General features: G+C 40.4%; 1 protein-coding gene across 4 annotated transcripts in view; it reads right to left on the bottom strand.

Annotated features, from left to right (window-relative positions):
• Positions 1–320: 320 nt before the first annotated feature.
• TRABD (TraB domain containing) overlaps positions 321–13,462 on the bottom strand; it is a 56,741-nt gene continuing 43,599 nt past the window's right edge. For all 4 annotated transcript variants that reach the window (XM_050936332.1, XM_050936330.1, XM_050936329.1 and 1 more), the window contains 4 exons: positions 11,930–12,069; positions 9,601–9,773; positions 7,939–8,050; positions 321–3,505 (listed from right to left, as the gene is read on the bottom strand). In XM_050936332.1, the coding sequence (XP_050792289.1) occupies positions 3,328–3,505; positions 7,939–8,050; positions 9,601–9,773; positions 11,930–12,069 (603 nt within the window). In that variant the 3' untranslated portion in view covers positions 321–3,327. The remainder of the gene's footprint in view (positions 3,506–7,938; positions 8,051–9,600; positions 9,774–11,929; positions 12,070–13,462) is intronic.

Here is a 13,462-nt window from a genome sequence, read left to right as displayed (position 1 = left end):
TTCTGGTTTTATTTTGCCACAAATTCATTCACCTTTAGCCTCTTATGAGGCTCAGTCCTTCAAACTACTGAGTGTTCTGGTTCCGATCCAAAGCAGAGCACTTAACCACATGATCGACTTCTTATGAAACTACTGATGTGCTCAAATTTAAGCATGGATTTAAGTGCTTTGCTGGATTTCGGCCAAGCTGTTCAGCACCATAGTCATGGTTTAGAAAAATACATTAGGTAGTGTGCATATTTTGCATCTACTTTAGTTGACCAATATTTGTTTTTTAAAAATGATGACTAATACCAAAAATAAATGGCTTCAAGAGAAACAGTGGTTAAAATATTTTATTTGGATAACACAGAACATACTGCTGTTTACTTGAAACTGCTGTAGACTAAAAGGCACACGCTTGTTAAAAATACTTCAAATTTACATAAGATGTACAAATGCATAAAGCAAATGCACAGTTTACCAAAAAGTACAATATGGCTTCACAGGGTTGAGTGAGGGCTGGGACAATTCAACATATGTTTAAATTTCACTGGATGTTGTTAACACTTAAAGGATTGACTCTAGAACACTGAGGGAAATTAATGGAGGGTAACACATTGAGCATGTTACACAGATAGTATAGCACATCAAGTATACAACATATATCACTTATATGTGGATTCATAGGACTGTTAGATCTGCAAATTCATAAGGCATTTGATTGCCCCAGGATAAACACTTGTGGGTTTTGATGATCTGCCAGTTTGAGAACAAATTCTTCATCAACAAACAGCTTGTTTCAAGAATCTGTTTATATATTTTAAGAGACACAGAAGGGGAAACAATACACTTAAAAACAATAAATTTTGGTAATAATCAAATTGTCATAAAAATCAAAGAGTAACTGACATTGTAACCATTTTCCAGGGGTGTGGGTAATTGTGCGGATGTGGAAAAAACCAAACACACTAAACATGTGAAAATGCTCCAAGACAATCATTTAGTGCTAGCCCCACCCAAATTTAAGGCTCATTTGTCTGCAATTTTCCTTAGTTTTTTTTCTTTTGTGTAAAATTACCTGAGCACAGATATGATCACAGATATTTTAAAGCAAAACATTAATACATTGAACTAAACCTCCTAGAGAAATCTCAGGAGAGGAAAAAACTCCCAATCTTTTGGTAGGTCACTAAAGCCAGGAGAAGAATAGGCTTAAGCTTTTTCTTTAAAAATGTACATAAAAATGTAATAAAATTATTCAAAGAGGACTGCTAAACAGTTTATTAAATTATTACAAAAAAATCAAGACTCAGAATTCCGGTGGTCACTCTAGTCAGTTTTTTGCTAATTCTGCCTTCAAGCTCAATGCAGATCACTGCTTGTTTCAAACATTATTAAATAGAAAACTGAAGACGAAGGACCCAATTCCGCTGTGTCCTGCATTGTCGCTTACATCTGTGAAAAGCGAGTACGAAATACAGCCACTCTGAGTAGGTAGTATTTTACACTCCCTTGCACAGGTGCACACCCCAATTCAGAAAAGCACTTAAATATGTGTTTTAATCAGGATGGATTTAAACACATCCTATAAATTAAACATCTCCACAAGTGGTTTCCTGGATTGGGATCTAAATAAGTACACAAAGTGCAAGGCAATGGAGTACCAGGCCCAATAGATATACCAGCTCGCCAGTGATGTCAGTAGCATAAACGCAAACAGGATTAGGCCATTCATTTCTTTAGAGTTAAAGAGAAAAAGCTTTTAAAAAGACACTGCATGAAGGACAGACACAAAAATGTTGGGCAAATAATAGATTGTGTGAAGACATTTCCCCCACACAAGACTTTGGAAACATACTCTTATCAATAACCAAGCACAGTTTGGTAACCTTATTGAATTGTATGAAAACCAAAATCACCCTCTCCTTGCTGCCATCCCTCAGATTCAGTTCCTCCTCCCCACATAAAGGTATCAGAACAGATATGGACTTCACTTCAACCAATTTGCAGTTGCATAGGAGCTCCAGTATCACATGGACCTCTTTAACATAAAATAAGAGATTAAAACATTATTGATATGACAATTATGATTGCTACACCATTGGGGAGGGAATAGTTTGTTTCAAAGGGCACTTATAATCAAGGGCAATCCTGTCTTATGGATACAGAAAGAACTATAAAACATAATGAACATAGGGTTAGAAGTAGATGTACTGAAAAAAAGTGTTTAACGTTACAGTAGTTGAAGTCATACCCATAATTCTACAAACAGACAGCAAAGATAAAAAAACTTCAACCCCATAGCTATTTAAAAAAATTAATTGATTTTTGCTTTTCTTTCTATTAAATAGGTAAAATACTCATCCACTGAAAAATTTTACTGATAAACAAAACATTGCATGTGTGGGGGGAGAAAAGTAAGGTCAAGTACTGCATATCAATCCCAGACATCTTGTCCAAATAAAGAAAGCTTTGCAACGTGAAAAGTAAATTAGACAGTAAGTAATTCTAGCCTCAAAAGTTTATAATACTGAACTTAAAGCCAACAGGATTTGGCTAACTAATACAGTTAAATAATTGAACCCAAAAGGAACAGAGTGCCCTGTAAACACTGGAAGTTAAGCAACACCTGCTGATAAGGGTATGTACCTTTCCAACAGAGGAGAAAACTATTACTGATGTCTGTAAGGTGAGGTGTAATTCTAAAGGCAACATTTCAGTTCTTTAATAAGGCTCAAAGAAACTTGGCGGTGTACGTCTGACAGCCTGTACCGTTCTGATATTTTTTGAAAGCTCTGAAGTTTAAAAAAACCTAAATGTGTACAAAATTTTCTGTAAGAAGATATTCTTCTAAATCATTTTATAGGTGCTTAGCACCAGGAATGATCATTTGGTATTATTATACCGAAACACTACTCAGAGATGTCCTTGCGCTGTTGAGCAGAAACACAATTAAGTTACCTTATGTTGCTCTGTTCCTCTGAAAAAAGTCAAGAATATACACTCTTTATGCTGTCTGTACTACATCATCATAAATATATATTATATATACACATAATATAGAATATGATATATAATATATATGTGTAACATATTTCATTTACCTCAAACTGGAATCATGTACTTTCATACCACACACTTATCAGGAAGCAGACTTATTCATTAGGTCACAGCTGGTGTAGCTTTTAATAGCAACCCATTCACTTCACAGCAATTCAGCACTGCTCAGCATCAAACGGAACCTATGACAAGAATCCTCAGTCCCTCTTTTTCATCCCAATTAGCATGTGTTGTCTTCAGAACTCTTTTCTGCAATTATCTCCAGACACTATTTCAACTGGGCGTTCAATGTCGAGGTCTAATTTCCGTCAGCCTTTGAAGACAGTTCTGTGTTGTTGGCATCGAGAGAATAAATTGAACTGTCCTTTGTCCTATTCGGTAGCAGCCATATCCCATCAGTCCGAAAACCGTTGCCTTTATGACAAATCTGAGAACCTTACTCGAAGTTGATGGTGGAGGCACACTGAAGTAAAGGTGATAAACACAAAGTTATCATCCACATAGCTGGAAAAAAAAGATCCTTCCATATCTTCATTAAACACTGATCATTTCTGCCACAATGTTTCTCATTACAACACACTTCCTTACTAGTACCAGGAGCCCTTGCATGGAATAGGTATATTAAGACAGAGCAAATGATTCTTTCAAGGTCATAGACTACATTTAACATCTTATTCCAAATCTAAGAGTAATGGCCCAGATCCTGAAGTACTTAGGCTCTTAACTTCCACTGAAATCAGCAGAAGTCTAAATACTTTTGAGGATCTGGCCCAATGACCTTTCCAGTCACGTAGGGCACAACTTTTAATTCCTTAAGGAGCTTGACCTCTTTTACCATCAGAATTCCTAACAAGCACAAAGAATGCTGTCAGGAGTATTGTGGAGAAATTTAAATCTATACAGAATTGTTTTTAATGGGACTATTCATCTAACTACAAAGAATCAAAATCAAAGGTGATGTGTGAGGTGGCGTAAGTTAAACATCAGTATGAAGATTTAAAGAGGGTCAGGACTTGTCAGTACTAGAAAAGTTTCACTGGTATAAATAAGTGTATTTACATTTAGTTACATTGGTGCAATCCTATAATACAAACAAACTGTTTTAAATTGAATCTATATTACCATGATTTAAACTGGGTTAAATGTGTACATATATTAGAGATTTGCACAGGGTTATTAGGTTGATTTTAAATTAATTTAGTTACAAAGATATAAAAGTTTCCTAATATAAACAAGATCCTTGTATTTTGAGGGGTTGGAAAAAGTTACAACTCAGAGAGAGCGAGCGAGAGTGGGGGGTGGGGGAGAGGACGGGGGGAATAGAGATACAACAACTACTTTAGCTTCCATCTTTTTACATCCTCTTATTAGTTGCTTTTCCCTCTTTTTCAGCCTCTCAACTAATTTAAATCACCTTTGAATATAAACCCAAAGGGGATTGCACTTAGCAGTAAGTTCAATATGGGATGATCCAAAAATCTGTAAATGGATACACGTTTGGATTCTGAATCCTAAGAAAGGTTATTTCCAGAGCACTTTGCCCCTCATGAAGCATAATAACGGTATCTGCAGTACAGCAAGGGAACTTTAAATCTAGGAAGAATACTCAGAGAATACATAGCCATAACCCCACAGACTGTGCTTCTCAAATATGCTGAGAAAGCTTAAAGCTCATCCTCCAGCCAAGTAGTCAGGGTTTGAGAATGGCTGTACTCTGAGGGTTATTACTTGCTTTATACTTAGGCTTGCGAGGATTTGATTTTTAATCAGTAAATGGCAGTAAACGTCAATTTCATCATACACACACAGACTGACAAAACTATTTCCATTATTTGGTTATATTCAAACCTTATGGATAGGCAAAGTAAGAAAAATGCTGCGTAAATTAGAACTCAATTTGAAGATATTTACTTCGTATATTTTGACACATGACGTTGACAATTTGTGTTTCGACAGTTATAAAGCTTTCACTTTTTGAATCAATGCCCATTGTCATTAAATAATTTTTGTCTGACCCATACCACAATTTCCCGCAATTGTGAAAATGTAAACTGATGAAAATTGAAAAATGCTTAAAAATTATCAATATCTTTTGATTTTTTATAATTTTTAGAACAAATTCTGCCACACCTATTTATACTATTAAAAAAACAGGAGAATTTAAGCAAACTTAGTGCCTTATGAAAGACGCTGGACTGACAACTCACCCACAGTCACAGCCTTGAGTAGTGTCAGTTCAGTCAAAATGTCTTAAGCCTGACTTAAAGGGATCCCTTGTGCAGGCATGAAGATAGGCAGGTCAGTTTCCATGCCATTCAGCCTTCATCCTCACTAATGAAAATGCAAAACAAATGTACGAATAATGCCAGTTACTATAACTATGATCTGGATCTCTGTCCACTAGCAACTGGACTGAGACTACTAACCAGCTGTCAAAAGATATGGTCTAGTTGTTAGGGCACAAACCTAAGACTTGGAAGACCTGAGTTCAATTCCCAGACTTCCTATGTGATCTTGGGCAAGCCTTTTTGTGCCTCAGTTCCCCTTCTGTAAAATGGGGATAAAAGGATTTCCCTCCCTCATTGGGGTATTGGGAGGATAAATACATTACAGAATTTGAGGCACTCAGGTACTACAATAATGGGGCATAATAGATTCAAGGTGTGGGGGGGGAGAAATCAAATGGTGAATTCTGGAACCTGCTGATCTGGGCTGAATTCTAAAGGTACCATGAGTATGTCTACACTGCAAATCCGGATGTGTGACTGCAGCACATGTAGACACACCCATGATAGCTTTGAAAAATTAAAGCTAGCTTGAGCGACAATAGCAGTGAAGCCAGGGAAGCATGGACAGCAGCTGCTCAAGATCCTGAGCAGGTGGGGCTAGCCTTTGTAGTCTCCTGTTCTGCCACAGTTTCATTGCTATTCTTAGGGCTGGTCCACACTAGGGGGGGAAATCGATCTTAGATACACAACTTCAGCTACGTGAATAACGTAGCTGAAGTCGAATATCTAAGATCGGATTACTCACCCGTCCACATGGCGCGGGATCGATGTTCGCGGCTCTCCATGTCGATTCCGGAACTCCGTTGGGGTTGATGGAGTTCCGGAATCGATATAAGCGCGCTAGGGGATCGATATATCGCGTCTAGATTAGACGCGATATATCGATCCCCGAGCAATCGATTTTAACCCGCCGATACGGCGGGTAGTCTGGACGTGGCCTTAGTAAATGGATTACGAGAAACTGTGACTTTGCACTTCAAGAGGCAGCGCTGCCTGAATACAACCAAAGCCCAGAGGTCAGTGTCTCAGTTTTTGGTTAAGCTATATTTGAAGCTTCTTGTTTCACATACTGCAGGTTTCACCTCTGAATCACGTACCCTACATTCATTTTAAAAGCACTAAACACAGATAAATACGTTTTCTTCTATGGCAAGACCGTTTTCTGATCAGATGCATCACTCCAGAAATCCAACTATGTTCATTTTATTTTCCATTTACAGCTTCTCTCATCTTTGTTGTAAGAACAATCTGCAAGTATTATACACCGTTTCACTGCTGTAGCATTGTGACCCAGAGCCCCACAATGCCAACTGGCAGAGGGCACACCATACCATTGCTCACATCAGGCCTGGCACACACATTGCCCCACCACACTGTTGTCACAACCTGTATCTAAAAAGTGTCATGTAAGGTATCCTACCCAAACTGATCATATGCTGGTCATTAATAATATTGAGTGACATATGTACATGCAGAGTATAAATAATTATAGATATGTGCTGCAAATATGTTTGTAAAAGGTATTTGTCAAGCATGCATAAGCCCAGCCTGTCCTAGACAAAGGAATGTTGCTTTGCCTGCTTGACTGTGTCTCCAATGTCTCCAATGTACATTGAGCCTGATAAGCCCAGAAACAACAAAAGCCCAGAGATGATCACTTAGCATTCACAAGAGGGATGGAGGCTATACCCCTAGGAAGCCTTCCTCGCTCTTGAAACAGAGACAATGGACTTTAGGAATTATAAGTAGAAACAAAAAAACATTTTGGCCACTAAAAGACACAAGAGGCCAGAGCTCTAGAAATCTGAGAAAGGTGGATCCTTCAACCAAGGGGTCTGACGTCTCTGGGAATGGACTATAGGTGAGAGACCAGCTTAGACAAAGATTGTAACTTGCTGACATTAAGTTTTAGTCACTAGAAAGCATGTTTTGTCAGTAACCTTTCATCTCTCTTTCACTCTTACCTGAAGACACAAGGTAGATAGTCTTTTATTAGACCTACTTCTGTTGGTGAGAGACACAAGCTTTTGAGCTATGCAGAGCTTTTCTTCAGGTCTGTCCAATAAAAGATATTGCCTCACCCATGTCGTCTCTTTAATACCTTGAGACCGACATGGCTACAACAACACAGCATACTCTTACTTGAAATCATTTATACCTATGTTCTTTGTTAATAAACTTATTCATTTGTTATTACAAAACTTTCTCAGTGCTGCTGTGAAGTGTGGGTCTTCAGCTAACCTAACAAGCTAATGTGGGCACCATCTCTTTGGAGGCAGTGAACTTAACAGCATCCAGTGCGAGGGACTGGACACTCCAGAGAGATGTCTCCAGGGAACTGGGGTTCACTGACTTACCTACAAGGCAAGGTTTGGACTGACAGAGTCCTGAAGAGTTTGCTGGCCAGGCAGAAAACCTGGTGAAGTGCGGAGCGGACACACAGCTTAGCAGCAGCAAAACTCACTCTTGTTGAGGCAGACCAGTAACAGTGAGGCCCACAGTTCTGGGTGACCTGAGCAAGATGTCTTAAGCATTAAAAACAAAGGCTAGTGCAGATTGTACAGCTGAGGAGCTACGAAATCAATATACAAAAAGGAGGGAAAGTTACCTCATGATTTCCTGGATGTTTAAGTCAGTGTTCCAGTTCTTTTCTATTCCAGGCACATGACCCATCCCAACTACTCCAACTACAACAGACGGGATACATTTTCTGGGTTCAGCTAAGAGAGAAGAGGGGAAAAAAATAAATCAGTCTTCTCCAGTGAGAAAAACATTGCCAAACTGTAAACAATCTTAAAAAAAAAAAAAAAAAGGAATCTCATATTTCAAGGCAACAATTTCAAACAATTACCCCCAGTAAACATGAACCAAAATTTTTCAAAAAGTTAAAAAAAAAAAAAGAAAATTTTTGAATGACAAAATTCTCTTTTGAAACCCCCTCCCCCAAAACAAAACAAAAACAAAAAAAAAAACTTATTTTGACTACCTCAAGTGCTACTCTAAGTCCCAGAAGCTCCAGCTGGGGCAGAATGCAGCTCCTCACTAGTACGGCCTCCCGTGAGCACACAGAATTGGGTGAAGTCTTTGCATTGCCTTCTTATTTGCTTCTGAAGGGCAAACCAATAAGCACTTGGTATTGGAAGCTCACATACCGTGGTAAGTCCCTCTCCATTGACCATCTTTGGAATTTGGGAAATCTAGGTCACCTGAGTCTAGTGGCCATCAGGGTACAATGCAAAATGCATTTGGGCCCTGAACCTGCAAAGGAAGCTCTGCAAAACTGGACCCCTCTGCCTATACAGAGTGCGACTTATTTCAGTGGGGATCCTCAGAAGAACAGAGTTTGGCCCACCTGGTTCTCTTTGCATGACTGGGCAATTATCCTATTTTTAAAGCATCTGATGGTCGTCTTTATTTTTGTTTTGGGAATGGCATTTCGAATTTGTGTTTCAAGCACTTAGTATCCTTTGCTCAAACATAAATAAAAGGAGCCTCAAATCACCTTTTAATATGCACTCACTATTTAGCCCAAAGTTACAGGAGCAAATTTTGAGGTCCTATTTGATTATATGACCCTCAAAACATTGCATAAGGTTTTAGCCCCCCAACTTGAGTAAATGCTGCAGCAACACTTCAGAAACATAACTAGTGCTATTCTGGTTCTTTCTGACAGGTATGGTGGATCAGCATGATGGGGATAAATCAACATATAAATAATAAATAAATACAATATAAAAAATAAATGCCTGATTCATTAAGCAATTCACACACAAGTGTTTTCTGACACCATAAATTGCTTGTGACGTGCACACGTGCACGTGCACACACACAGTTTGTGCACTAGACTTCTTCAGCTAACAATTCAATAAATGAAAAGCCTCAGATACAATGTCCTTAAAAATCCAGCTGTTTTTTTCTATCCCCTAGGTCTTTGCCTCATCTCTCCCCTGAATTGATGCCTGCATTTTTCAAACTTTAGCAGCCTCATAAGTATTTTCCTGTTTTGACATAGTCATGATGTGAAGGAGGAATCCATTATTCAAAGCACTCTTGTAAAGCTAAGAATTTCATACTAATCTAACAATATTTTCCCTTATTTTTTAAGCATTATAATTTATGAAGATATCTCAATTATTACACATGGTACATGTCTATAAGCAAGACGGCAAAACTTTTCAGAATTCCCGAGAGGAAGGAAAATCATGGAGTACTACATTAAGAACATACTGCTTGCTAAACACAAGTTATAAATCTGTTTTAAAGCAATTACTTTCTGAAGCACGAGGTAGTTCTATTCGCTTAGCTGCTTGCTTCAACATGTAGGTCAAGTAAATATCTCGCTCTGATACAATTGTTCGATGGAGATCAGGAAATTCTCCAATCATTTCAGCCATCATCTGCTCCAGTAAATCTTTCTGTTTACACTTCTCCACGTCATCTTTACTGAAAGAAAGAGACAGTCCCAATGTCTGTATTATGCTCTCAAAGTCCAATATAGACATGCTTACTTATAAGATTCCTGCACCTCCTGAGAAAGCAAAACTACCTCCCTATAGACACATATTCTAAGCAGTGTGTTTGAACTCAGTGAAAGGGAAAGAAAGTAGCCAATCATGTAAAAGCTATTCAATAGCAGTCATTCATTACACCTTACTCATGGGAAGCTAAACAAATACAGTAACTCCTCACTTAACATTGTAGTTATGTTCTTGAAAAATGCAACTAAGCAAAACGATGTTAAGCGAATCCAATTTCCCCATAAGGATTAATGTAAATGAGGGGATTAGGTTCCCAAGGAATTTTTTTTCACCAGACAAAAGACTCACTCTCTCTCTCTCTCTATATATATATATACACATACATACACACACATATACACACACACACACACACACACAAATTTTAAACAAACAATTTAATACTGGTACACAGAGATGATGACTGTGAAGCTTGGTTGAGGTGGAGGAGTCAGAGGGTGGAATATTTCCCAAGGAATGTCTTACTGCTAAATGATGAACTAGCAATTGGCTGAGCTCTTAAGGGTTAACTCTCACACTCTACAAGGCAGCAGGAATGGAGGGAGGGGAGACAGCATCGCAGACGTCCATGTATGAGAGAGAGATATGCACATTTCCCCTTTAAGTATGCTGACCCTACTCTTAAGTACATTGCCTTGTTAATTAGATCAGCTTGCTGAGACCGCAGCTGCTGCCAGCAAGCTCCCTCCATCCTGAGACCCGTTGTGTGTCCCTCCTGCTCTATGGAAGATAGGGTAAGCAGGGTGCAGGAGCAGGGGAGAGGGAGACACTCTGACAGCCCTCCTCTTCCTTCACCCCTCCCCCTGCACAACAAGCAGGAGTCTTGGGGAGCAGCTCCAAGGCAGAGGGCAGGAGCAGCACATGGCAGTAGGGGGAGGGACAGCTGAACTGCTGGCAATTGATAGCCTGCTGGGCAGCTGCAGCACAAGGAATTTACAGGAGCGGGGAGTTGATAGGGAGGCTGACAGTCCACCCCGGTTCCAAGCCCCCACCAGCTAGCTGCAATGGGTTGCTCTTCCTGAAAGCAGTGGACAAAGCAGGCGGCTGCCAAACGACATTAGAAAGGAACATTGCACAACTTTAAACGACCATGTTCCCTAATTGATCAGCAACGTAACAACAAAACAACATTAACCAGGACAATTTTAAGTGAGGGGTTACTGTACATAAATTGGCATCACACCTGAGACAATGTACCAAGGCTTTGAGGGAAGAAGCTACCATCATGGCCCAGTTAAGGAGCATTATTGACACTGCTCCTCCTGGGGCCTGTCAAGCAGCCCTGAAGCAGCAAGATCGGTCACCGTAACACAGAGCATTTGAGAACGTGTACAGGGAGAGGAATAGAAGGGCACCTCCAAATGGGTCCCCTCAAAGCAATGAATCGGAGGAAACAGGTAGAATTCCGTATGTCTCCATTATAGATCTGCTGGGAGCACAAGTAAATTGCAAGGGCATCTAGGAATGCACTCCTGAGCCATGCAAATTAATGCTGCTTTTGCAGAGTTATTTGGCCCCAATTCAGGTGGAGCCAAATTTGATCCTACTTGTTTTTTTGGAGGGGGGAAAAATCATAACAATAGGAATGGGAACCATTGCATTATTGTAACACTTCCTGGAAAGCTAACAAAGTCCCTCTATCAAGGATGATATTAATGAACAGAACAGTCAGACATTTAAAGGTCACGGACCATATTCTCTCCTGTGCCAAAACCTCCCTGCATAGAGAGCTGGTTATCATATCTCAGCTCTCAAACTGAAATATGACAGCAGGCTCAGGTCTCTAAGGGACCATAAAACAGCTGCGAATTGGCACAATGCAGCTCCACTTTGTCCCTGTCACAATCCCTCCTTCTACCAAAGGGTGCAGGGGAGGCTGGATGGGAATAAGAAGTTACTGATCATTCTTCCTTTTGGCTGTTTGCGGGCCCAATCATCTCAGACAGATTGCTGAGGACTTTCAGCTCCCACTGAAGTGAAACTGAGGATGCTCAGCAACATGTAGGAGCGGGTACTTATAATCTACCTTTCAAATAAAAGCTAAAAAACACTTATTCATACCTGATTGGGTCAGATAAGAAGCAGAGGCCCCAAGCAAGCTTGACTTTTTGCCAGAAAGAAAGTGCAGCGATGGCTCTCTTAAACGTAACAGGGATGGGTCTGTCCCCAAGATGAAATTTACAGAAAGGTACTTTACCAGCCTGCAAGAGAAGGTACACATTAACTGTTAGTAGGCTGTTAGGACACCATTACTAGTTACACTAACCTAAGTGTTCTGAAGAACACTAAGGATACAAGGGAAAATATTGTCACACTTAAACATCAGGCAAACGGAGGTTACTTACAGGTGAGTGGAAGTTCCTTGAGATGTGTGGTCCCTATCTGTATTCCACACATAGGTATGCATGCATGCCACATGCCAGAATTTCTGACAAGCAGTGGCCATTGGCCTACACATGCACAGAAGATCTCCTCATGCTCTCGACGAAGAGCACAAGAGGCAATGCAGGCTGATGCCTCTCTTGTTCCTCTTCTTACCTCAAATCCAGCAGGATCCAAAGCAGAGGGGATAGTAGATGGGTAGTGAAATTCAGATCGGGACCACATAGCTCAAAGAACAGCCAGTTACAGGTATGTAACCTCTATAGCTTCTCGAGTGTTAGTCCCATGTATTCTGACAGGCAATGCTCAGACATGAGCAGAGTGTGAGGAAGATGCTTGCAGTACTGCAGTTCCCATTGCTGCATCTGCAGCAGAGGCCTGAACTAGCACACAATGTACAGAGAATGTATGAAAGGAGCTCCAGGTGGCTGGTTTGCGTATATCTAGTATTGGAATGTCCTGCATGGATGCTGTAGAGGTGGCTTGTGTCCTGACTCCATCAGGAGGAGGTATGTGTGCTAACCTGTAGCACTTGATGCATCCAGAAACCCACTTAGAGATTCTCGGAGAGGATATTGCTCAACCTCGCCATCTTTCTCCTATAGCGAGAAAAAGTCTTGGTGATTTTCTGATAGGCTTGGTCCTTTGCAGGTAGAACACCAGGGCACATCTGATGTCAAGGGAATGAAATCTTGTCTCCTCTGGCTCCTATACACCAGCTCCAAAGCCTGACTGCTTCTAGGCAAAGGGGAAGAGATCCTGCTCTGTCCTGTTTGTTTATGTAAAGGATCACAGTGATATTGTCTGACGTCACTTGGATAAGGAGCAAATGCATAAGCAGGAGAAAGGGTCTGCAAGCCAGGTGCCCTGCTCTCACTTTTAATACATTAATGTGCAGTCTGGCCTCCCGTGGAGTCCAGGTACCTTGTGCAGTGAAGTTGTTCAGCTGAACATCCCAACTCAGAAGGGAAATGCCTGTTATGTTGGTGGCTCTGGGGGTAGGTATGCTATTCTGCATCTCCCTGGGGAAACTCTGAGACTGTAGCCAAGAATCCCTCTTCACGACTATACTAGCAGCCAGGCCTCTGGATTTTGCATCCGCTGAATCTACTGCACCCTGGAGAGGTGTTCTTGCTGCTAACTTGCTCTCCTCTGTGAAGGTCTGAAATTGGGCTCTGTCCTTAGGGGGAAGCTTGTCCTTAAATTCCACCA

The sequence above is a fragment of the Gopherus flavomarginatus genome, chromosome 1 (assembly GCF_025201925.1).
Source record: "Gopherus flavomarginatus isolate rGopFla2 chromosome 1, rGopFla2.mat.asm, whole genome shotgun sequence".
Lineage (NCBI taxonomy): Eukaryota > Metazoa > Chordata > Testudines > Testudinidae > Gopherus > Gopherus flavomarginatus.
The sequence above is the reverse complement of the archived record's forward strand: the minus strand, read 5'-3'. Positions and strand labels throughout refer to the sequence as shown.